Genomic DNA, 24,991 nt, shown 5'->3' on the forward strand with positions numbered 1-24,991 from the left:
GACATATAAAAGATGTTTCTTTTAAAGCCTCCATATGTAAAGGAAGCCTGTGTTATAAGAGCCATCAAGCTGGAAGCACTACTCCTCCTGCACTTTGGGGAACTGCATTTTACCTTCAAGAGGGTGCTTTAGGTGGGGTTCTCTGCTCCCCAAAGAGCTCAGCTCAGCAAACCCTGTTCTTGTGGCCACCTCTGCTCAGGTCACTGAAAATTTCCACTGTGGACAAAAGACAATACTCTGGTCTTTGGGATCTGCAACAGAGGGCAGAGAAGTTTATGTTTTTCTGTCCATAGGTCGCTTTGCAGGTAGGAATAAACCCTAAAAGGAAGTGCTGGTCAGGGGGACCTCAGCAGGGAGAAATGAGGGCTGTCCAGCCAGAAAGCAGCTCTGCAGGGACAGCCCTAGCTGTTGGTGATTGTGGGTAACCCCTACACCCCTGTTGGCATCACACAGCAGAAGAACACAAAGTATTCCCACGTTTTCTCTCAAGCCCCACACACAGGGCCAAGGACACTCCAAGGACCCTGTCTGGATGCACCACATCCCAGCTCAGAGCTGCAATGCCCATTTTTCCCTCAGCCTCCTTCCTGGCAAAGGAAGTACCCAGAGGCCATTTTCTGCTTCCCTTCACCCCATTCCTGTCACCAGGAGAAAATGGGAATTCTTTTACCAGAACATCCCTGCTAAATCTTCACCTGAAGCAAATAAACTCCCCCTCAGTGGCTCAGTGGAAATGCCCTGCGGGCTGCCTGTAATTATATTTACACTGGAGAGGTTCCATCAGCCTTTGGGAAGTTAATCCTGATTTACAGTTATGAAAATCAAGTCTAGAGCCAAGCTCAGAGTTCAAGAATTGCTGTTAGAACAGGGTGGAAAAAAAACCCCAGACTGCTCCTATTAAATCCAAGTAGTTGCCAGTGATTCCACTGTTCGGATTAAGCACAGGTTTGCCAAGAGCAGTGAAGTGGTTACAGTCATGTGAAATATTTCCCATTATTAAACAGAAATTAATGGGATTTTTTTTATTTCAACTCTGGGGAACATATCCTAATTCCAAGGGATGATTAAAATAAGTCCATTAACACAGCTCTTCCTCAATCCTATTTGAACATCCAGTTGCCACCAGCAGCACTCTGGCACAGATAATTTTCTAGGAAACACGAAATGCTAGATTTTATTATTCATCACGTTAAAAAATAAAAATCACATGCAGGGAGGAATCAGGGAGAATATCATTATGGAAACAGCATTTTAGACAGAGTTTGTAAAACATCTGTCACATTGCAAACACAGTTATAAATATTAATTTAACATTCATTGGGAAAGGAGCAGGACAACTCCAGCACAGCTACTGGAAATATTCTGTGCTATGCAAAGCATCTCCCAGCACAAGGAGGAATTATTTGACTATGCTGCTTTTATACAGTTGTGTGAGGTGTTCCCAAAGGACAGGAACATTCCTCCTGGCAGGAACAGGGAATCCTGGAACAGAGGGAGAGAAGCAGTGGATAAAAAGTTTTCCATGAAAAATTACTTCTGTCCAAATGAGAATTTTTTGGGAAGGTACTGGATCGCTTAGAAAGGCTCTGATTTTTTCCTTGCAATTAATTAATAAAAATTCCCACCTCTTTTCCTGTCCTACTATGCCCTGTTTCATAGTTTTATTTTTAAAAATCTTCTGTACAATTTTTTTTTTTTTAATACTCACAATCACTTCAGCACAGATGAAAATATAGCAGGGAAAACATTAAAATTTTATATATGGATTGTCTAATTAAAGTGTAATGAGCCTTATTTGTTTAATTGTGCATTACAATACATACAAAAATAAATAAAAACTTACTGGATATACTGGAAGCTGTGCTGAGTATGGTGTGTGTTGCAGCACACAAGGAAGATTTCTGCTGAGGAAGCAAAGTATTCATTTGTAGCAGATTTAAAATCACTCTATAAACTCGATTTTATTTTTCTTTTTTTTATATAACTATAGGTTATAGTCATTTCTCCTTCATGTCCAAACTTCTGTTTGCCTTTAAGATGTAAGAATGGCTTGTTACTGTAGCTGCAGCCCAGTTCTTGTTTCTAGAACTGATTTTTATGCCATATTCCCAGACCAATTTCTGCACTCCAGCTGCTCCTCACTCCTGCAGCATCCTCCTGTTCCCTCTTCCATTGCAAAGGCAGCTCCTTGCCAGCCAGGGTCCCCCTGCAGCAACTCCTCTCACACACCCATAAAATCTGTTCCTTGGTGCTGCTGTCCCCTCCCAAGGGGATGTGGCACAGCCCAGCATCTTCTTAAAAATGCTATTTATTTAAGCAAACTCATCAGATTGCTCAGTGTGGCACAGAGTTGATAAACACAAGGGGATATAACTCTCCACTCTGATATTTAACATGAAAATAAGGTCAGTGGTCACGGGGTTTGTGTTGTGTGTATATGTATATATATATATATATATTTTAAAAAACTGTATTCTAACTAACAAATATTGTAAAGGTTAAAAATTTCTGTCTGACAGGTTAATTTATAAAGATACAAAGACATCTGTGTGTTTTGGATAAAAAGTTTCCTTTGGCAAACTTACTCCTCAGCATGAGAGGTATTTTGGAAATCCAATTGAGTGGGAAGCCCCAAGAATCACTGCAGGGTCACAGCCCATGGCAGGCAAGGAGACGCCAAGGGAAGTGTTTGGTCTTGAGAAGCCACACAGGAAAATCTCATTGTTGTCCTCAACTATCAAAAGTGGGAATACAGGAGAAGACAGGTTTTATCCTTGAAGATTCAGAGAAAGGACAAAAGGCCACAGATTAAGAGCTCCACCCAGAAAATTTCAAGTGTGTATTAGAAAAAACCCTGCAATCCTAGCAGTGAAACATTACAACAGAGCCAGACAGGCAAAGGATCTCCAGCCTTGAACCAGGCCCTAAGCAGGGAAGTTGAACTAAGCAACCCCCCAAGCTACTTTTTGTGATTAAATACAAAATCTTGTTGTAAAGACCCACTGGAAGTAAGGTAATTTTAATTACAGCAATCAATTTATATACACAATAATGTGTATTTTACATATATCAAGGGAAAAAAAAACATACTGCATTTCAAAATTTGTTTACTGCAATAACAGAGGCAAATAGTCAGGAATAAGGTTAAGCCACTAATATTAAGGAAAGCCACAATGTGTGTGTAAAATTGAAGCCAGAGGAAAGCTACAGAAGCTCAGTATTCAGAGACATGAATTCCAAGGGTTTCACAACACCTGACTCACCTCAACCTCATCACATGAAAATGGAGTCTGGACTGCAGGGCTGGATCTAGATTATTATCTAACACCATAAGCTTCAGGTTCCTATTTACAGTAACTGTTCTGAGATGCTAAACTGCAAGGTCAAGGTAAGTATTTTAGTTCTCACAACTGCAGCCTAGTTTCATTAAAATTGCCTTAATTAACTTAGAATAGTCTGTGATTCTATAATTACCAGATCAAAATGTCATTTCAAATCGTTCCTCATTTCAGGATATGTGAACACTGAACTAGCTGTAACAATCTACTAATATTTTCAAAGTCAAAGGTTCATTTTTACTTAAAAAAAAAAAAGCCACAATAAAACTCTTAACAGAGGCTTAAAAAGGTCTTTATAAAATAATCTCCATCACACTTACAATAGTAAGAAAATTATTCTGGTTGCTAGTTTTTAGTAAATATGAACTGGTTTGTGTAATCTGTATTAAAGATGGTTATAACTACAGTTCACATTTCATTTCTTAAAGATGGACGAACAAATGTGTCAAGAAAAGTAGATTATTGCTGTTCCTCATCAAGTCCTTTTGACTAAGGATACACTGCCTTGGTAGGCAAATATGTCTGGCAGCCAGCTGAGACAGGAGAGCTGAAGGAGAGAAGTTATGATTTGCATGCCAAAAAACCTTTCTTCAATCACCTTATATTTGGCAAAAGTACAACTGAATTGATTTAAGATCAAAACCGTGCCATGCCATCCATCTCCTGAATGACAGTGCTGATCATCTCATAACTTAAGTTTGCTTGAAGTGACACAAGAAGGTGGAACCCAAGCAAGTTTCTGGACTGGAAGGAAAAATCCTCTGATGCTTCTCCTGTCATGTGCAGCTATGAAAATACCAGATGTTCTTCAGAGGGTTTTCACCAGGTCTTCTGGAGCAACGGGTAGGGCTGTGCAGAGAGAACAGAGCATGGACATATTGGAAACAGGAAATCAGGTTTTCTATCCCTGCAGGAGTTACTAATCAAATTAAATATGCCACCATTCGATTTCTAGAGGATTCAAAAACATCTAAAAATCCATACACGTTTTAAATCAAACTTTTCATAGAGTAAGCCTCAGAAATGTACTTTCTGTGGACACAAATTGGCAATTACAACTGCGAACAGCAAAAGCTCTCAACAACTGCTAATAGGGTGTCATTCATTATACATTTTAACCAGCTGTTAGATTCTTTAGCTTTTGGTAATAGATTATCCTGCTGAGGATGGTGATAGTTTATATGCCCAAGATTTAATTTGCTGGTGCATTTCCATTGTTTACATGAAACCTTACACTGCTGTTTCACAAAGAGCAGCTTCAAGACGGTCTAGAAGAGCTAAATCAAGTCACTCCTACAAAATAAAATGGATGTTGCTGTCAGAGGCACCACTGGATAATCCATTACCTTCACACCTTTCATGTTTGAAGATCTTAAAAGAACAGAAAAAAATGGAAAAGAACCCACATGACTGCTAGCACTGGGGGAGAATTTTCCACTTCTTCTAGATTCCTTGTGATGTGATAATATTTTAAACAGCACATGTAAAGACATTTCTTGTCATGTGGAAAAGATCCTGGTGGTGAGCAGCCTTCCCATGACACCACTTCAGTGCATTCTGCCCTCCCATTTAAGCCTCTGGTATCTGAATCTCAGTCTCAAACTGTCCAGTCAAGCCAGTGCTGAGGGACACTCTGAGCCATTCCTAATGGAATTAGAGACTTCCCTGACTGTGCTGTGTGACATTCTGCTACACTGTCCCCTGACCGTGCAGTTCTCAATGAAAAAACCACAATTATCCCAGTGTCTGCTGCAGCTGAGCAACAAACTGCTGTGAGCTTTGCACTGATAAATCATCACATCCCACTCCCCCCTGCAATGAGGCTTAAAGGCACTTCCTTTGCAATGAGATTCCTATGATTCCAACCAGAGCCATCATAAAGAAACAGAAGTAGAGAAAAAAATCTGCAACTGTGACTTGAGACTGTGCATAAGCCATTGTGATGACTGATACAGCCCTGTCAGAGCTGTGCAGCCAGCTGGTGCCTTTTCCCTTTTACTTCTCCACGCTTTAAAGAAATGCATTTGATCAGCCTTGACATTTTATTTTAAAAAAAGCTGCTATCAACTGACCATCAGAAGCTTTCTGTTACAAAAGAGTACTAAAACTGTATGGTAGCAATGAAAGATACCTAAAATATTCCTCTGAAATGTCAAGCATTTCTCTTCATGCTGGGTATTTATGTACCTTGACATTATCAGTTCTTCTGAAAATGGAGAAATACATCAGGAACTACCTTGTATGATTCCAAAAAGGCAAGGTGCATATTATTTCTTCCTTGCCTCTCAAAAGAAAGTATTTTCTTTTCTGTAACATCCAGTGATGCAAACTGGTACAATACAGATGCTCAGTTTGGAAACCTAGATCTCAAAATAAAAACACCTGCAATTCAATTTCAGATCTAAGATACTCAATTATAATGTGTATTTAATGGCTTTTCAAAGCAGGCTTCCATGCTGTGTCATTTCACTTGTTCGACTGAAATTCTTAATCTATAAAAAGGTAATAAAATACTGACCTATAAAAGGGTCTCATTAATTTATCTATAGCAATGTTTAACACGTTCTTAGGAGACAAACAACTTTTGCTTGCAAATGTGCACCAGTGGTCATCCAATTATGGACATGGCAACAGGGAAACACTGTTGGGGTTCTTTAATCTACTGCACTATAAATGAAGTTTCATCATATCCAATTTCATCAAATTTTCCTATTCTTGATTATTCACTGAACAACTGAACTGAGGGAGAAGCATGATAAAGAGAACATACTTTTGTTGTATTTGTAGTGACAACTATTATCCAGTACCAAAAGCACTAACATCAGATATCTTCTGGGAATAAAAGGAAGAATTCAAAGGCTTCCTCTGCATTCAAGTCCAGAAATTGTTTTTGCAATCAAAATGACATTTTATGGCTCTCTGCTTCATAATTTAAACTTCAGAGAAGAAAGGGAAAGTAAAGAATCTAAGCTGCAGCTGAATTTGATATGAGCATGGAAGTTACATTAGAGCAAACTTACAAATTCATGTTTTTATACATCAATGCTGTGGCTGCTCAGGATTGATATTCATGGTCCTGTATATCTCTTTGAGAAACAGCAAGGCAGTGTCTTCAGATCCCCTATGAAGAATGAAATAAATAAAACAAAAGGGAAAAATGGAAGAAAAAGAAAAAAAGGGGGAAAGTTAGTTCAGTATGTTTCATCCTCTAATTCTCCTAAGTCACATTCCATCCTATTTCAGCTCTCTAAAAATGTTTGCACAACCTCTTGGCCTAGTATTTATTTCTCATGAATATGGCCTTACCTCTATCAACTTCCTTCAAGCTATAATTCTACACAAGTTTTGAATTAGTTCTGCTATCAACCCTAGCCTATGCATTTACCTTTTTTTCTAGTGCATTTCTTCCTCCTGTCCTCCTTAACTTCCTATTCTACAACTCTAAATCCTCTCCGCTATCCACTTCTTTGATGCTACTTCCTTGTATTAATCTCCTCAAATAATGTATCCATTTTTCTCCTGAATATATTCCACACTTCAGTCTACTCATTTTGTCCCAGTCCATTAATTAGATCAGTTCTAGCAGCAATATTTTAATTCTTCTCTAACTGGCAGGTCCTTAATTGTAAGCAGACTATGTTAAATACCCATAGTCTTCCTCCCTTCCTTACCACTAAAATGTTAGATAGCTCTCAAATAATTTAAAGATTTAATATCATTCAAGTGTCATGTTTCAAAGTGGTTGTTTTCCCTCCTCTTTTCAAAAATCAAAGATTTGGGCTATCTGAATTTAAAGTTAACATGAACAGACTTAATTTTCTTCTTCATCTATAAAATGCTATTTAAACATACATAAACAGTACCAATAAAAAATAATGTTAAACAGGCAAATTTAAACAAAGTTCCAGAGCTGCAGGAGTTGTTAGATAAGGGCAGCTTCCTGTGCTTTTTAAAATAAATGATATAGGGAGCCAGTAAAGGAGATTTAGATGGTCAGAACTGTGATCCTCCAAATGTGAGGAACATAATTTGCAGGACACCAGTACAGAATTCAACATGCAAGCTAAGGGACTACACATATTTTCCACAATTCAGCACAGATATTGCTTGATGGTCTCTGCATTAAATGAGCAGCAAACAAGCAAGCAGAAGGTTCAACACAGAAGCTCCAATCTCTCCAACACTCAGAGCATTTCATTTAAAGCTTTCACCACCATTCCTTAGGAAAAAAATGCTCTCCTATTTGGGTCATTCATCACTGTGCTTATCTTCCTTATTCGAATGACAAAAACAGCTCCAGGTACCAAGTATTTAAAATCCTGTGATCGGCTGCCACCCTGTGGAAAGAATTCCCATCCCTTCAGCCCTGCCTGTGGAACGGCACTGCCACCACCGGGTCACCTCAGGGCTCACAGCAGCTCCGGGAACCTCTCCTGGTAGGTGCTGAGCTTCCACGGGGAAGTGAGGATGGCTCTAATGAGACCCTTCAGGTAACACCTTCAGAGCTGTATTTTAACCTCTGGAATAAATGCCTGCTGCTCAAATTACATACTGAAAATCAAAACCTTCAGAAAGAACAGAAAGCACTCTCCAAATGAGAGACCAGCCACTCCTCCCTCACCACCACCACTTTGCACAGCTCACAGCTGACACCCAAGGTTGGCTATTACATACCAAGGGGTGTTGTTAAATATAGTTCACACATCCTTTGCTCTGCCAGAATAAGCAATAAAGTTTTACCACTTATTGTAGTCTAATAAAAACCCTTCGTGAACAGTTTTATTTGAAAAGCTACGGTTGTCAAAATGCTTCCAGAGCTCTCCTTGTTTTGAAAATGACTGCAGTTAAAACTCTGTGTTTGGAATGTCAAAGGTCAAGAGAACAGTGTTCAATGTCTTTATGACAAAAAATTTGTTCACTGTGTTAACACAGGATTTTATTTTGAAATTGGATCATCAAATAGTGACATCCAAGCACAACACTCTGAGCCTGACACTCCTGGACAATTACACATACTGTGCCCCCTAAGCAGTATTTCTGGAATCACAGATATTTCCCCTTACCAGTAGCACAGGTGACTCTGCAAAGCAAACAGGTACTCATTGAAGCTCTCTATTGGTTTCTCCTGCAGAACATAATCAATGCGACGTCCTCCATTCAGCATCCCGACCTTCACTGAAACATCTTCATCTTTTGGAGGGTCTGGGCTTTCAGTGATCTTCTCAGCTAAAATCAAAGAGTTTCAGATTTAAACTATATTTAAGCACAGCCTGCCTGTCTATAATTGAGAAACATTACCCACTTTTCCTGCTGTAATTTCAAATGTTTGTGATAAGGCAGTAACAGAGAATTTGAACTGGTCAGCGTGGGTTGATTGAACTCTAGGCTTACTTCTTTTAAACAGTTTTCTTAAGAAGTAACTGCTGAGTGATCTCTCCCTGAACTCACCCCAACCCACAAAGCTTTCACTGTAATTTCTCTCCCACACCCAGCTGAGGGGGAGAGTGACAAAGCAGCTTTGGTGGGAACCTGGCTTTTAACAGAGACCTCCTTAACAGGGTCAGGAAAAACAATAGCCAACGGTCACTGGGATACTCAAGTATTAACTTATCTGAGATAAGTAAGTTACAGGGAAACCAATAACGTGTCCATGTACCTTCCACCACCTGCTTTTCTTCCTCCTCTTTAATTTGGTTAGCTACTTTCTCCAGTTCTGCTTGCAGCTGGGTTGAAGATGTATGAGCACGTGCAAATTCATTCAGGGTCTGCCACGCACTCTTCAAAGAGCTGATAAAGCCCTGCTTCAGATCAGATCCCATACGAGACAGAGAGTCTTTCAGCTCTGAGAAAAGAAAAAAAAGAAAAAAACAAAAATTGAATTCAGAAGGATTTAAAATTACCAACTAAAACCAGAATGATGAAATTCTGGTCAATAAACATCCCAATTACCAGGGGAAATAGGCCTGCTAAGTCATAAATGTGTGTTTCTTGCTTCTCTATTCCATTTTAAAAGATTAGGTAAAATGCAATTAATACACAATTGACTTCTTACTGAATGGGTCAATGAATCCACCTACATCAAAGTAAAAACAGTAAAAACCAACAGATCATATTTTTCTCCTTTACTATACACACTTTTAGAAAGCTGTAACCTGAAACAAGTACCCTGTATAATCTAGCAAAGCAGACTCACTCTAATGGACAATTCCAAAGGACAGATGCTGCAGAATCTCTCCAAGTGCCTGAAGAGAGGCTTTCAGGAGGGCTCTGTGAACTTGCACAACAGCAAAACTGACTTTCCTTATTAGATGTACAAAATTTAAGTAGAGCACCTTGATCTAATGTGCACCCAGGAGCAACAAAATCAGTCCCTGCCCTCCAATGGCTACAGAAGCTCCTTTTCCTTCAGGGTTTCCAAAACTGAACAGACTCGGGTTAAACACATCATGGTGGGCATTAGGGACACCAATAAATTTAGTTTCTGTTTCACAACTTCTTAGAAATGAAAGTGATCAAGCAATGCACAGCAATTTTTAAATAGAACTTTGGTAATGAGAAGGTTAAATCTGGAGGAAATACAATTGCTACTTCTGAATGAAATTGTGAATGCCCAACTTATGGGGCTGGATGGAATCACCTCTGATGTTTAGGAAAAATATGGAGTCAGATATCCAAGGATATTCATTAATCTGTTAAAGTCTTACAATAGTCTAATGCATCAAATGAGTAAATAATGAATAGGATCCATATGAAATAAGTTTGCTTTTTACCCAAATGAAGTCTTTTTCTGCCTTTATGATGTGGAATGAGAACTGGTTTTAAATCCATGTCTTCAATGATCATTGGTTCTAACCTGTAAGCTACTGGATCAAGCTGTTAAGAGAGAACACATGGATGTTTAGTTACCTTTAAAATTATTCTAATTATCACATTTCAGTGAAAAAAATCCCTATTTATGATTTATAGACAACTATTTTTGAATTCTGCACTATTTGAATTTGCAGAAATTCAGTTAATGACATATTAAGCAGGTTGATGAACTACTTTAGTCTTGTTCTCCTGCTGAAGGAGACTCTAATGAGGAAACATGACAGCAAGATTTCCTTGCACTCAATCTCTATCAATGTGTCACCGTTGAATTGTTAAACAAAATGAGACAGAGAACAAACACTGCATGTAAAAATACAAATATTCCATTAAAATCTACAAATCAATGAAAAAACCTCCCAAACTTCCTTAATTCTGAAAATAACCAAGGCAAATATTATCTAAACAACCCATGCCTGGAAATGTACAAAAGAACAACAAGAGATGTAGTGCTCCAAAGGTAAAACTTAGTGTTGTGCCTTTTTGTCATCTAAATCAACTAAAATCAAATCTCAAAAGTACTGCTACTCACTGGGTGATAGATATTGAAGAACCCCTTGCAGGTAGGGAGCCTGTAGTTTTCATCAATCTTCTCCACACCCCTCACAGTCAGGAACACACCAATAGGGGAACCAAGAGCAAAGAAAATATCTGGTTCAAAGTCCAGTGCACTGTAAACCACAGAAACCTACCAGACAGAAATCAGACACATCATCTCTCAGAACTGTCAGCTTCAAAGGAAGAAGCAAAAGGTCATCAACATAAAAAAAATACAGTGAAAAGAGGATTGATCAAATCCTTTGAATCGATCCAATCATTTAGATCCATGTAGTCTCACCTGGCCAGTTCCAACTTCAAAATACTCATAGTCAATGTTCACAGAAGACACAGATGCACCAACTGGGAGCTTCCTCTTTGAGTGCATCTGACCAGACTCTGAAGGTGAGACAGAAGAAACTGCCTCTTTTGGTTTCTGGGCATCTTCTTGAGTCTGGAGTGTGGCAGCCAGCACTGCTTTCTTTTCTGCTACTGCTTTCTTCTGTTCCTTTTGAGAAAAGTTTTAAAGTTAGGGAGAAAAAAAAGTTAATTTCACAGTTGTCAAAATTGCTTTAATATCTAGGACGTTAACAAGAGTGTTCAAGAACAGAAGCTACTTCACAGCAAGGAAGTTAGTTACATTTGCTTAACAACTTTTTATTTCCATCCTGAAATATGTATTTACCTGCTTGGCTGCTCTGTCTTTTACAAAATTAGCTATTTTCTTTCTTGGTCCAAGAGGTATCCCCATCTCCTTCAGATCATCAACTGTACACATGAGCTAAAGAAACAAACACCAAATATACACATCAAAACATATTTTTCTAGTAGAAAAAGTACTTACAACTTTTCTAGTAAAATGAGTAATTTCTTACTGGCAATTACTTCTGATTTTGTTAAGTCAATTTATAAAGCTACAGAAAATACAAAAAATTAAAAAGACATGACACCAAGTGCCTTGACATAACTGGGAGGATACACCACAGCAAGGAAAAAAACAACAAGAGCTGCAGAACATTCAGTCTTCAAGCCATGCATTGATTATCTTGTCTTTACAACTGTTCTCATGGCCACAGAACTGAAAGGAAAAACAAAACACCACCGAGAAAACCCAAACATAAACCTCACAGCCTGGGTAACCCCTACAAGCCACGTGAACATTTCTGTACCAGAGACTCCATGTCGATCCGCTCCTTTTCGAAGGTGCTCACGTACTCTGACAAACTGAGCATCTCCAGAGTCTTCTGCAGAGTAGGAACATCCTCCTCTGCCTCAGGCTCACAAAGGTCATCAGCAGAAGTAGCAATGGAGGAGCCCAGGGAACTGGTATCTTCAGTCATCTCAACAAAACAGCACAGAAACAATCACATCCTCTAACAGCGGAAAACAAGTAGCAAGCAAAACCAAGTTTAACTACTTTCTCTTAAAAACATTATCAAGCTAGCTCTGTGAATATATATCCATTTTTTAGTGAAACAGATTTTTTAGTGACACAGATTTTCCACTAAAACAGACCTGCAAAATAAATATTTAAAAATTACTGTGAGAGACAAAACACTCAAAAATGCCTCCTTTTATCCCTCAAACAACTGGCCACCATTTCTAGTTTAAACACAGATTCTCTCCCTTTTATACATCTCCCTCACCACTTAGATCCTGTTACACCAAGTTACACGTTCACAAGGGTCAAAGCTGATGTTCACCATCAAAACTCATTACTGGACTACTTGGAAATTAAGAGAGATCTAATCAATTTGTCCTGGGAAATGACAATATTTACAAAACAGCACCTTCCCATTAACATTAACATGTAACATTAACATGCTATCAAAACCCACTAATTTTCAGCTAATAAATTCTGAAAAGTTAAGAAAAAAAATTACTGAAAATATCAGATCTATTGGTCTGTAAATACCAGCATGCAAATTACCTGTTTATCATGAACAGCCATGTCCTTCACACTCCCATTAACACCAGAGAATGGTCCAGAATTTACTGATGAAGCCAAGTCCTTCTGGTTAGAGAGTATGTCAAACAGAATTAAGGAACCTGCAAACAGGAATTAGAGTTGATTTGGGAAAAAAATATCAAGTTTTCCTGTCCCTAAATCTTAAGCAAGATTTATATGCAATAGTAATGTCACAGTATGGTTTGATCAAAAGAGATGGCTGAATTAAATATATTAACCTGAACGTAATCACTCTCAGCTAAAAATCCCTTTTCTTCCCTGTTCATGCTTTATGTAGTTACCCTGACTATTTTTCCTTAAATACCTGAGACTGCTTGACGAATGGGAGAAAAAGTTCCAGTCCAAACCAGTAAGTCGATATGCTGCTCTAACACTTATTCTTATCTTCCAAAAAATGATTGTACTTTCACTAAGTGGAGATTCTGAGACACGGAAATCACCCACCTAACATTACACTAGATAACCTGCTGACTTTTAAACACAGATTAGACACTAAGTTTTCAAGAAGGGAAGTACTAACTTGTAGCAGAACTTTTTAGAGAGCAAGGGCATGATTTATATTTGGATTGAGGTTTGAGCTACCCCAGCCTGGGTCCCAGATTCAGGCCTGTGAAGCCTGTGGCGCAGTAAGAAATTACGTTAAGGTATGCACATGGGACAGTGGTTTTTCTAGGTATTAATAAGTATAGTTTGTAGTGTGAACACTTTAGCCACCTTAAGAATGAGATAAACAATGTTTGTTTGCATTTCTCCTTATGCTGTATGCCAATGAGACAATAATTGTAACTGTAAACTATACTGAAGTGTATATAACCTGCCATTTTAGACGAAATAAATGGAGAACATATGTTAACCATATTGGTTGGATCTGCGGTGCTCTGTCCAGCTTCTCATGTTTTAAGGGGTTCCCTGCTTCCCTAACTTTCTCCCAAAGCCTGATATACTCAGCTGTTGAAAGGAGTTTGTCAGCTCTTTTCTGAAAGACAGCCATGCCCTAGCAGCTAATTTGAGTCTTATGCACTACCAAGGGGCCATTTTCCCTTCAAGAGGAGCTGATCTGGGATAAAAGCAGCACTCCCCAGGCAATCACCTAAGCTGTGGCCGGCCACAGAGACTCCCCCCCTGAAGTCAGGGTTGCGGCTCATGAAGAGCGCGTAGAGGCGGTTCATCTCCATGCCCACTTTGTCCACGATGGTCTGGCAGTAGGTGGGGCTGTTGTAGAACAGGATGTCGAGCAGCGTCTCGTTGGTGAAGTGCCTCAGGCGACCGATGCTCGGCAAAGTGATTTTCTTTATGTTCCTGGCAACACAGAATCGTTCTAAGCATGAAAGGCTTTAAAGGAACACTCGTGAGAGCTTTGTTAGCTTTTGAAATTAATGCAATGTAAATGCTACAGAAAAGGGTCTCTAAAGAGATTTTTAAACCACATACAGCCTTCTGGCCTTGTTGCATATTCACACATTAATACTACCTGCTGATTGTAATATTTGAGAAAGATACAGCTCCTTTTTTTTTCTTTTTCTCTCCAGGCAGAAGGGATGCCTGAAATAACCTCTTTTCTATTCCAACATTGCTCTCAAAGTAACAGGGAAGTTTGGTGAGCAGATTGAAGTGGAAGAGAAAAAGGAACTAACATGTAAAATTAGAATCAAATAGTGGTAAATGCTCTCTTTTTGAAGAAAAAGCTTGGCATCACCATCTGCCTCCCTGGAGTCAAGACAGCTGCAGTGGAATTGCTACAGACTTGAGACTGCCTGGTTTGATTAATAGAATAAGGATCCCTCCTCATGCAATGCTCAAATGCAAATAAAACACCAAGGCTGGAGGAAAGCAGTGTGATTTGACTTGAACTAGAACAGTCTGGAGAACATCAGCATCACTTTAAGTGGCACAGGTTGTCACCCTCACAATTTTTACTTGTCCAGCTTTGAGCAAGGGATACAGCTTGGAATGTGAAATCACAGTAAAGGGGTAGGCACAGAGAAGGGATTTTAAAACAGATTTTTAAATGCTGTAACACTCCTACCCAAAAATAGATACTTTGCTTCAAAACAAGGACCCCTTAGCTCAAGCGCTTAATAATTCAGACACTCCTCTAGGACTGGACAGAGGGCTCAATCCCTTCCGCAGAAATAACTCCCAGGGTCAAACTCAGACTGCAGGCAAGTAAAGAATAGAAAACTCTCCACTCCAAATTGTCTACACCTCACAGACAAAACATGTCCAGGCTCACCACCTTATCCATGTGTTCATAATTTCTACACACTCACTCATCATCAAGTATCAAGCACTCTGATGCAAATCCAGTACTGCAAAGTTGTGTGCACGAAAATAAACCAGAGAAATATTCCTCATCCCTTTCCAGCTTTCCAAATACTCCTCATCAAAATGTTAATTTAAAAAAAAAATTAATCTGCAATTCTCCAATCCAGTCATACATTTACTCATGTAGCCTGCAGAGCATATGAATTGCTCTTTTTCTCCACTTTCCATAACCTGTTAAAAAGCAGTTTTGAAGATGTTTTCAGCATTAAGCAATGCCCTCACCTGTCTACACCTGTTGCATCTCCATGCAGAGAACTGTGCCAATGAACTGGAAGGAATTCCACCCTGCTCACTCTGCGCTCCTCCAAACCTTTCTTAAAGTGAGTCTGCAACAACTTCAGAGAAACAGTCCTAAAATCATCAACTGGGAAGAAAAAAAATAATGAAAATCTGATAGCTGCAGTACTCAAGTAACACATAAACAGTCCCTCCTTCCCCTTAGTTTCACAAAATAGTCAGAATACAGATGATGGAAACTGAAAACTGGAAATATCTTTTCAAGTATTACTATTTTAACAATAAGAAAGTACAAATTGCGTTAGAGTGGATTTTCTAGCAAGCTCTAACTTATCTCACCCTGCCTGCCAGTTCACACCATAACCAGACAGAGCTTTCTTAAGACACTCTGTACTGGAGTGTATTAAAAAAAAAAAAAGGCAAACACAAAACCACACCACACAAAGCAAACACATTCACTCACACCACAAAAAGTAAAACAATCAACCAAAAAACCCCTCACCACACATCCTGAAACCCAAATCACCCTGCAAGTGTGATACTGAGTACTAATAATAACAGCTAAAGCTTCAGAACACAGATTCTGCCTTTGGAAAATAGTCATGAAAAAACCGAACTTCTTAACATTAGAGACTTTTCTTTAAAAAAAATTATAAACACATGCTTATCTGAATATGAGCTAAAGAGAGCCACATTTAAACAGCAAGAATACAGCTGCTCATTATACAAGCCCAAACTTACCACATTCAACAATGCTTCTAAACCTCAAGTCACACACAGGACCTATGCCATGAACCATAAATACCAGATGGTCAATTTGGGACATTTCTCCTGTAGAACAAAAAAAAAAAAAGGAAAACATTCAGAGTGCCAGTATGTACTGCAGGAGTGAAGTTCAAAGTGTAGGAAGTGTAATACACACTTATTTTAGAAAGCCTAGTACATAACATGGTTAAGGACATAACAGAGCCCACAGGACTCCTTTGATTAAAACACTCCAAAACCAAATAACCTCATCAAGCAGCTGAGATGAAGGAATAACTTTAATCTTTAGACTCCAGGCAGGACCAGCACACAGCCACCCCACCAACTACTGTCTACCTTCTGCACAGATCCAAACTGACTGCTCCCAGTGCAGACCCAAGTACACAGAACCTCATCACCTACCATCAGGAATCTCATCATGGTCATCATCAATTCCACGTTTCACTACCCTTGGCCTTGTCTGCCCATCTTGAGTGGTGCCCCATTCATCTGGTGTGGCAGAAGGCTGGAACTGGACTATGACCTGCAACAAATACAGTGTCCAATTCCAACCACAGAAAACCCTCATGACTCATACTGTTAGTCTGAAAGCACTGTATGGCTGAACATATTTTTGCATCTGAAAATCAAATATTTTCTTCCACAAAATCCTCATTAGTGTGAAAAGCAAACAGATGACTCAAAGTAACCACAAGGTGAAGCTGGGTCTGCTCAGTGACTCTGAACCATTTTACCTCCACAGCCAAGCATTATTCAAGCTCCTCCTTCCTAGTCTCCAGTATCCACTGTTCCTTATCAAATTACTGCTAAGGTGAGCAAATTGAATGCTACCTGATTTACAATAACTCTATCACAAGGAGAAAAAGGGAAATAAAAAGTGCAGTGCTTTTCAGGGAAGGACAACAGCATCTGAAGTAGTCCAGAAACTCTAAAAAGCGAGGAATTCAATTGTACAGTTGTTTATAGGACTTACAGTCTGAACTCATATTTATGACCATTCTGACCATTTTATGACCAAGTGGTTTAAATGCTCCTTCTCTAGATTTTTCTTGATGCAATTCCCTAACCAGGATTATTAAACACTAAGTAGGAGCAACTATGATCCTTTCTGGCCCTTGGATAGTTCTGGGTGTTAATTACTGCATCTGTGATAAGTGAACATTTAACAGCATTGATCAATAAGGCTGAAGTCCATGTTTTAATCACATGAGACTGTTTACAGAGCAGAATAACTTTTAAAGCTTGTCTTGCTATACTTTCTTATGGCCTGAAAATAAGCAGAAATCTTGTCAGGCCTTAAAGGAGCTATTTACCTTATAGCTAGATTAATGCTCTTCTCCACATGAAAGCTCTTCATTTTAATTATCTTTCATTTGGGACAGACTGAGGTTAAACTAATTTAAATTTCTTACCATTTGCTGCCAGTTACACTTAGCCAAAATATTTATTATGTAAACCCTTATTCTCTTCAGGTTTCAGAAAGCACTGTGTTTTAACCACATGACAGCACATTGAAGCAAGCACAAGTTCAGTGTTCTGTAAACTTGATCATCTTTAATGCACACACACCCAGAACAACCAACTGGTACTTTTCATGCAAGATTAAGACCACATTCAATTTATGCTTCCATCCATTTGCTTGCTCCCCCTTAATGAATCCTGCAAGATACAATTGCCAAAATCTATTACCTTGGGATTATGCATAACAATTGTCTCCCCGTTAGGAAATTCGAGTCGCCGATGCCATTGATTTGTAGTTACAGCCCTTTTATATTCTGCCTGGAACAGTAAACAAGTTACACAAAATCAGCATGGCAACCTTCTCAGTATTTTGTGGCCTCATGTAATGCTACAGTTCAAATTTACATTACTTTTTTATATAAAAACGTCACACATAGAGCTACAAAAGCAGATTTTAGGTCAGAGCAGTGCAGGACTGATGCAGGAGCAATGTGGTCTTCTAGAAGCTGTTGAAGATTCTGGACATTTTTGAATCTTTTGAAAAGATCCTCTTTCCAGGATTTGCTTATGTTCCAGAAAGTGCATTCTGAAATTATCCACAGAACAGAAAGAAGAGTTTCTAAGGTGATTAACACAACCAGCTACCAAAGTGTCTGTTGCCCTGAGTTTTCTTGCCTTGTGTTTGCAGTTTGGTGGTGGAGATTCTCACACAGCTTCATGGAAATATTTAGAATTATCTACTTTGTTTACATATTTCTCCTCTGGGAGGAGTCTTGTGATTGATGGTGATGTTCACCTATGAGGTCGAAGAAGTGGCAATGTAGCCAATCTTTTGCCTTCTGATAAAGTGTATATATGTGGAGTCACAAAAATTAAAATAGAGCTTTCCTGCTTGACCTCCAGCTGACTGCCTCATTCTTTAGTATCCCTAACAGCGACAGGTGCCTGTGCCTCACTGACCTCCAGTTTGTCACTGAAGTCCTCGGTGTAAGGGATGAAGCGGCTGTCCTTGTCCCCCTTGTAGAACCAGAGGCAGCGCCGCACCTCCGAGGGCTCCTCGTCCCAGTACACGGCTTTCCTCAGGCGCTCGTACAGGAAGACGTCGTAGCGGCCGCCGTCCGTGCTCAGCACCACGCTCTCGGGGTCAGGCTGGACTGGACACACACAGCCACACCTGGTTACCAACCACACTGACACAGCCCAGCCACCCCCGGGATCTACCAGGACATTAGGGGTGACAGTCACACCATGGCAGAGAAGCTTTGTAATGCTGTGATGCCTCTAGAATGCTTCTACAGCCTCTGTACACAACAAAAAGCTAGGAGAAACTCCCAAATACAAATATTTATTCCATAAGTAACCGGCAGTTTAACAAAAAGGCAACTCAAGACACAAATTACTATCTATAGAATTATATATGTCTATAAAATACACATATCTATATCTATCTATAAAATATAGATAGATATAGAATATATATCTATTTATATAGAATCTATATATATGGAGAGAATTCTATATGAAAATCTGATACCTATTTAGGATGATACACCTCAACACTGATATAGCATCAAGCAGTGAGGATGTCAGTGAAATAAATTAAGTGGCACAAAATACATTTTCAAGACTTTACTTATTACTGCCACACACATGAGTGGCATTACCCTAATACTTTCCTTTAGTCCTTCTGCTCACCTCTGGATAAGACAGGACTTACCAGAATTATAGATCTCCTCTAGTTTTGCAGAATCCAGAATGCTGAATGGCATCCAGATTTGCTTGTCCTCCACCTCCTTACAGTAGAACCAGTGGGGCTGAACTGGCTCGTATTGGTTCTGCAGCAGCACAGGAGGGGCTGGGACCAGGGGCCCTGCAGGCCTGGCAGGCTGGAGCTGGGACTGGGACTGTGGAAACTGAAAAGAGATGGGCTCAGTACCTCAGTCTCACAGGGGTTTTACAGAACTCTTCTATACTTCGCTATAGGGGATACTCTAAACCTTTATTTCCAACATGTTTACCTTCCCGAGAACATCACCTTCCATTCTAAAAATATTGTCCACCTTACCATGTGTTTGAGAACCTACATCTTCTCAAACTGAGAAAGAATGTGAATTTCATTACCACAAACACTGTTAAAAACTGCCTTGGTTTAGCATTATGATTACCTAAAATCAGTGAGATTTCAAACATTCTCTTAAATTTTCAAAACTTGAGCTGAACTCATTTCTTACAGCCACAAAATTTGACACGAAAATAAAAACACAATCTTCTCATTTTTCATTTACATATAATTATACTTTTGTATAAAGACTCCTGATTTTAAAAAGTGGCCACTTCAGCAATAGCTCTCTTCCTGCAAAGTGACCAGAATGGAGAGATTTCAAACTCAAATGCAGCATCAGTGGCACAAGAAAAGTAACTGATTTTTAAAGGGTCTACAGCCTACATAAAGCTGATTTCATACAAATTGTACAAAAATCCCAGTCAGTCCAACTAAAAGCAACAGATGTCAGCAGTAGGAACTGCCTTGGTCATACATATTTAAAGGAGGAAAAAAAGGGCACCAGAAAATTGTACAACATATAAAATCCAACAAACAGAAGTTCTGCACTTTTATAATCTAAAATTCCAGACTGTTTATGTCCTACTGCCTTTGCTATGTTTCATCAGTATATAACCTTCACATTTTTAATTCATTATAGCAGAAATACAGTAATATCTCAGACTAAAATAAAAACAGTTTTTGCTGTTTTCAAGGCAAATGTACCAGGTTTTATTAACCCATTGGCATTGTTTGAATAATGCTTTTGTGCAGGTAAAAAAGAATGAAGACTTCTGCTTTATATCACAAAAAATCCTCAACCAATGTGTTTCAAAGAGTTTGCTGACAATTTTGTGTGACTTAGTTACAAAAAGCTTTGGCTTCACCAACAAAACCAACTTAAAAAAAGATTTTAGCCCATATCTTTGAAATGGCTGAATGACCCGATTTAAAGCTGAGGCACGAAAACTGCAGCAGCACAGCTGAAACTCAGCAAACTCAAAAACCCACAGAAAAGAGCAACACAACTTCACAACCTGCCTTTGTTCCTGGTGCCCAGAGACTCACAGAGCAACAGCCTCGGGGTACACTCACTTCAAAGATCAGGAAGTTTTCCTGGAAAGACAGTTCCAAGCTACTTCTAGTGAAAAGCTTTTGCTGTTATAAACGGTTCAAGACTTCTTCTAAAACACACAGTTGAAAGAGGAAAGCGACTGAAGGAGCCACATACCTGTGTGAGTGGCCCCGGGGGTGTCTGGTACATCTGCACGGGTGGCACAGGGGACGCTGTGGCAGGGGGGTGGCTCTGCTGCAGCTGCGGTGGGGTGAGGTAGGGGTTGGCCCTGCTGCTCAGCGTGGTGTGCCTGTAGGGGTTGTAGCCCTGCTGCTGTGGGGTCCCCGAGGGCAGGGCAGTGCTGGCAGGTGGGGGACAGCTCTGCTGAGAGGGCTGGTAGGGAGCCATTCCCACCTGGGAAGTGGGCGGTGCACTGTAAGTCTGGGATTTGGGAATATGTGGTGAGAAGGCGTTTTGCCCATCCTGTGACCCAGACACGGGTGGAAGTGAAGTGGGAGGTCTGGAGAAGGCTGGTGCTCCGACTGGGGTTGAGACAGTTGTTAAGGGGGGCTGCCCAATACTTCCAAAGGGATCACTGCTGCTGGGAACTTGAGAGAAGTAGCTGAAAGTCTGTGGTGGGTTTGGGCTGGCTGACGTCTGACCCAAGAAGCTGTCCTCTTCCCCAACATCTGCAGAATCATCTGCAAAAACAAAAGGGTCACCAGAGATCTTTTGAGAGCTTCAAATCACTGTCTGGGGTCAGAATGTTCTGCTACACCATCAGCTATGGCCACAACTGTTGGTCCCCATAAAGCTTACACATCCTTGATTCAGCACATCATAAAATGAAACAAAAGATACCAAGTCTTCAAGAACACTTAAAATGGACCCTGAAAGTCACCTAGTGTACACAGAAAAAGCAACAAATATTAAATAAGAAACCAAAGTACAACTGGAGTCCGGACCTTCCCAGGGCAATCTGCCAAGCCCTAAAAATCCCTCAAATGCAAGAACAACCTTGGGTCATACCCTTTCACCACAAAAACAGCTACTAAGCATAGGACTTTATGCTCCAATTTTAGGATAGAGATTATAACCATTCCTAAATAGGCTAAACCTACAGGTTAAACCTTCAGGCTCCTTCAGCAGAGCCCTCTCAAGGTTTCTCATCTGACTTGCAAGGTGGCCATAACTCATGATCCCAAGCCACTTAATGAGCAGGACTTACTCCAGTTCTCCCTAAAAATCTTACTCTAGACTTGCATAAAAACCACAGCTCCGACACAGAAAAATCAGTCCCCGTTATGCATAATTGCACAAGAGGATTTAAAAAGATGCAAGGCCACAAATGCCCTTTCGCATGGAGAAAATATATAAAAAGAGGTCCTGATCAATGCCAGTTTTCTACTTTGCTGTGATCTAAGAACAAGTGGGAAAAAGGAGGTTTGTCATGATTTGAGGTCTCACAGTCAGCACACCTAAGGCTGTGATGACACGAGCAGCAGTGCCTGCCCGCTGAGGGAACAGCACCTTGCAAGTCAGTGTTACCTGCAGGAACCAGCAGTGTTTCACCTGCCTGGCAATCAAATGATCCCAGGTGGGATCTCTGTGGGGAGACCACCACAGAGCATCTCTGCTGCTCAGCCCCCAGGCAGAGACCAAGAGCCTCTGCAGCCAACAACAAATGCCTTTATCCACAGCCAACACAACTGTAATAGGGAGCACCAAGGGAGTACAGGGGAATCCACTGAGAACTCTCCCTAGGAAGCTGCTGTTCTAATTAATTAATCATAACAGACTCAGCTGCCAAGATTAAAAAGAACTATTTTAACCATCTTTTATTTAGTCTGTGCAGATGGTGTCAATTTGAGGCACCACCTGCATTTATCAATTCCTCTTGCTTTCACCTACAGCACTCCATCCCACTTGAAGGAACAAAGCCAAAATCTCTTTGTGGAGAAGGCTGAAACCCCTTAGACCCAATGGCCACTCTGAAATCAGGCCTGGAGATCATCTCCCAGCTGCAAGCAGTAGCCATTTATACTATATAAAAGGTCACAGCTTCTAAACAATAAAACCCACCTTCCTTTCACGTTTCATAAAGAGTGTGGGACAGAGATGCACACTGCTAACCACACTGCCAGCTCTCAGCTTTCCCAAACAATTGGCAGCAGAGCAGGCCCTTCATCTCACCCTGTTTGGCCACCATAAACATGCAGCAGTGTGCTCAAGAGTTCTCAGGGCCTTTAGCAAACGAAAATTCACAAAACACCCACTAGTCTCCAGTTTCAAATAGGTTTTGGAGGTTTAGCCTAAGTGCAGCTTTCCTTGCAAAATGAGGTTGACAAAAGTTCTGCCAAAAAAAACCAAAAAACCCCTATAGATATATAGGTACCCACACGAAGTTTCCAACACAAAACATTACTGTTTATCTTGACTTTTTTCTACTTTTGCAAAAACTACGTTGGAAAAAGAAGCACGTCATAAGAATGTTAAAAAATGAGTGTACAGCTTTGGTGTGTGCTCTCCCCATGCACAGAACAGTTTTTCTTCACCTGTGACTGTGCCAACCTCCTGTACATCCCTCCCCACATGAGGCAGAACTTCGTCATTCACACGCTGTCACCAGACAACCACAAGTGACATCAGTCCTCACTGGGAACACTCCTCCCCACCTACAGTAAATATATTGGTTACATCACCCACACCTGAGCCAGAAAATGCATCTTTTTGTCAAACTGCATAGCTCAAACCACTAACCACTCACTCTTGGCGACAGATAAACAAATGAATGACTGCACACAGCTCCCAAATGTTGGCTGTTGAGCGTCAAACAAATCCCTGAATTGCCTCTTATTATATTTTACACAATTTAAAATTATGATGCCAGTATTCTATGCAGCAAGAAGATCCAAACAACACCTGGCTGGACAGATGGTGAGTACACTTGACTATGGAAAAAGAACATTGAACAGGACATGGGCCTTACTTGGACTGACATAGAATGTGGCATAACCTTCTGACACTGAAATTCACTCCAGCTGCAAAAACATGAATCCTCACCTGATCAAAGTTTAAGTCACACAGCAAGTAGAAAATTCATCACATTCATCAAATCCCAACAGATTTTATTCCCAGCTGGCTTCAAAATGTTCAGGAAATTGCCAGGACAGTCATTTGTGTAAAGCTATTGGCCAGATCACTTAAAAATTTAATTTTCTTAATGAAAAATTCATGCATACTTGCATGAAAGAAAAACTATGAAGACTGCACAATCAGTAAACGTAAAAACTATCTAGACACCACAAGTAAGTAGAAGTAATATTTTAATGCTTTTATCCTTCCTACCCAAAAAAATGTAGTTGATCTAAAAATCTATTCCAAAGTCATATTTAGCAAACATTTTATTAAATCTGCAGAGAACTACTGCACTGATTTCCAGCTATATTAATATTTGTTTTAGCTGGGATACAACAGCGTTGAAATGAAGCCTTGAAGACTCAGCATAGAACAGTTTGGGTTAAAAGGGACCTTCAGAGGTCGTTAGTCCAATCCCAACACGTACAATACGGTAAAATTTAAACGATCTGGTTTCTAGATGCATTTCTAATGTTTCGAGCTTTAATATCTGACTGAACACGTTCCCAGAAAAATCCATTCCTTTATCTGAAACTGCCTGAGCATCAGATTTTAAGTTGTACACACAAGTGCTGGGAACAGCATTAAAGCTTTAGGAGAAAAGGATATTAGAACCAGGATTAAATTAGCAAGGATATTTAAGGTGGCTGCTTAACGTGCTATTTACAAACCGGGAAAAGAGACGATAAGATGAGAGAAGGGCTTAAAAAACGCGAAAACATTAAGTACACACTGAATGAGAGCACTGACGTGTCGCTGGGCTGGAAGCGCGATGATCAGCGCCCGTCCTTAGACACAACGCTAAAAACCACACACACAAGCAATAAGCAGGGGGAAGTAGAAAAAATTTAGTGCCGGAAAGCGGAAAATGTTAATCGCGAGCAGCGTCTCTCCTGAGGCACCAGCAGAGACAGCCGGCTCGGGCAGCCCCAGCGCAGGGTCAGCCCACACGCACCGGGGCCCGCAGCCTCCCGCGGCCCCTTCCCGGCGGTGACGGCCTCCCGCACACCCCCTGCGCTCCCCCTCGCTCCGTACCGGCGGGCAGCAGCGCGGGGCCGGGCGCGGCCGGCGCTTGGCTGACGGGGATGAAGGGCACGTTGAAGCTGAACTCGGTGGCGGAGGAGGAGAAGAGCAGGTTGGTGCCGGTGCCTCCCCCGGGCTTCGCCGCCGCCATAGCCGCGCCCCGGCCACGTCCCTGCCCCGGCCCCTTCCGCCCTCAGCCAAGATGGCGGCGGCGGCGCGCAGCCGTGAGGGGCGGG

At 40.5% G+C, this 24,991-nt stretch overlaps 1 protein-coding gene across 2 annotated transcripts; it reads right to left on the minus strand.

The window, feature by feature from the left end:
• Positions 1–3,003: 3,003 nt before the first annotated feature.
• SEC23IP (SEC23 interacting protein) lies at positions 3,004–24,971 on the minus strand. Of its 2 annotated transcripts, none has more exons than XM_066323488.1 (19): positions 24,768–24,971; positions 20,772–21,295; positions 19,217–19,412; positions 18,460–18,653; positions 17,728–17,817; positions 16,441–16,561; positions 16,015–16,104; positions 15,259–15,400; positions 13,802–14,010; positions 12,673–12,791; positions 11,912–12,082; positions 11,428–11,523; positions 11,044–11,250; positions 10,738–10,893; positions 10,109–10,211; positions 8,995–9,180; positions 8,402–8,564; positions 6,359–6,459; positions 3,004–4,187 (listed from the first exon to the last, which is right to left on the minus strand). In XM_066323488.1, exons 1-18 carry the CDS (start codon positions 24,904–24,906, stop codon positions 6,378–6,380), a joined length of 2,988 nt encoding a protein of 995 aa, XP_066179585.1. In that variant the 5' UTR covers positions 24,907–24,971; the 3' UTR covers positions 3,004–4,187; positions 6,359–6,377. The 2 variants fall into 2 exon arrangements, with proteins under 2 accessions (XP_066179585.1, XP_066179586.1); XM_066323489.1 differs by lacking the exon at positions 3,004–4,187 and adding an exon at positions 5,741–6,274.
• Between the last annotated feature and the right edge of the window lie 20 nt (positions 24,972–24,991).

The sequence above is a fragment of the Sylvia atricapilla genome, chromosome 8, assembly GCF_009819655.1.
Source record: "Sylvia atricapilla isolate bSylAtr1 chromosome 8, bSylAtr1.pri, whole genome shotgun sequence".
NCBI lineage: Eukaryota > Metazoa > Chordata > Aves > Passeriformes > Sylviidae > Sylvia > Sylvia atricapilla.

Excerpts from the sequence above, each read along its gene's own strand:
- SEC23IP (XM_066323488.1), bottom strand. The coding sequence starts at position 24,906 with ATGGCGGCGGCGAAGCCCGGGGGAGGCACCGGCACCAACCTGCTCTTC. Across the intron at positions 12,083-12,672 it reads TGGCTGTTCATGATAAACAG|ATGACTGAAGATACCAGTTC; the intron begins GTAATTTGCATG and ends TGTTTTGTTGAG. Across the intron at positions 10,212-10,737 it reads TCTTCAATATCTATCACCCA|CTTGATCCAGTAGCTTACAG; the intron begins GTGAGTAGCAGT and ends CTCTCTTAACAG.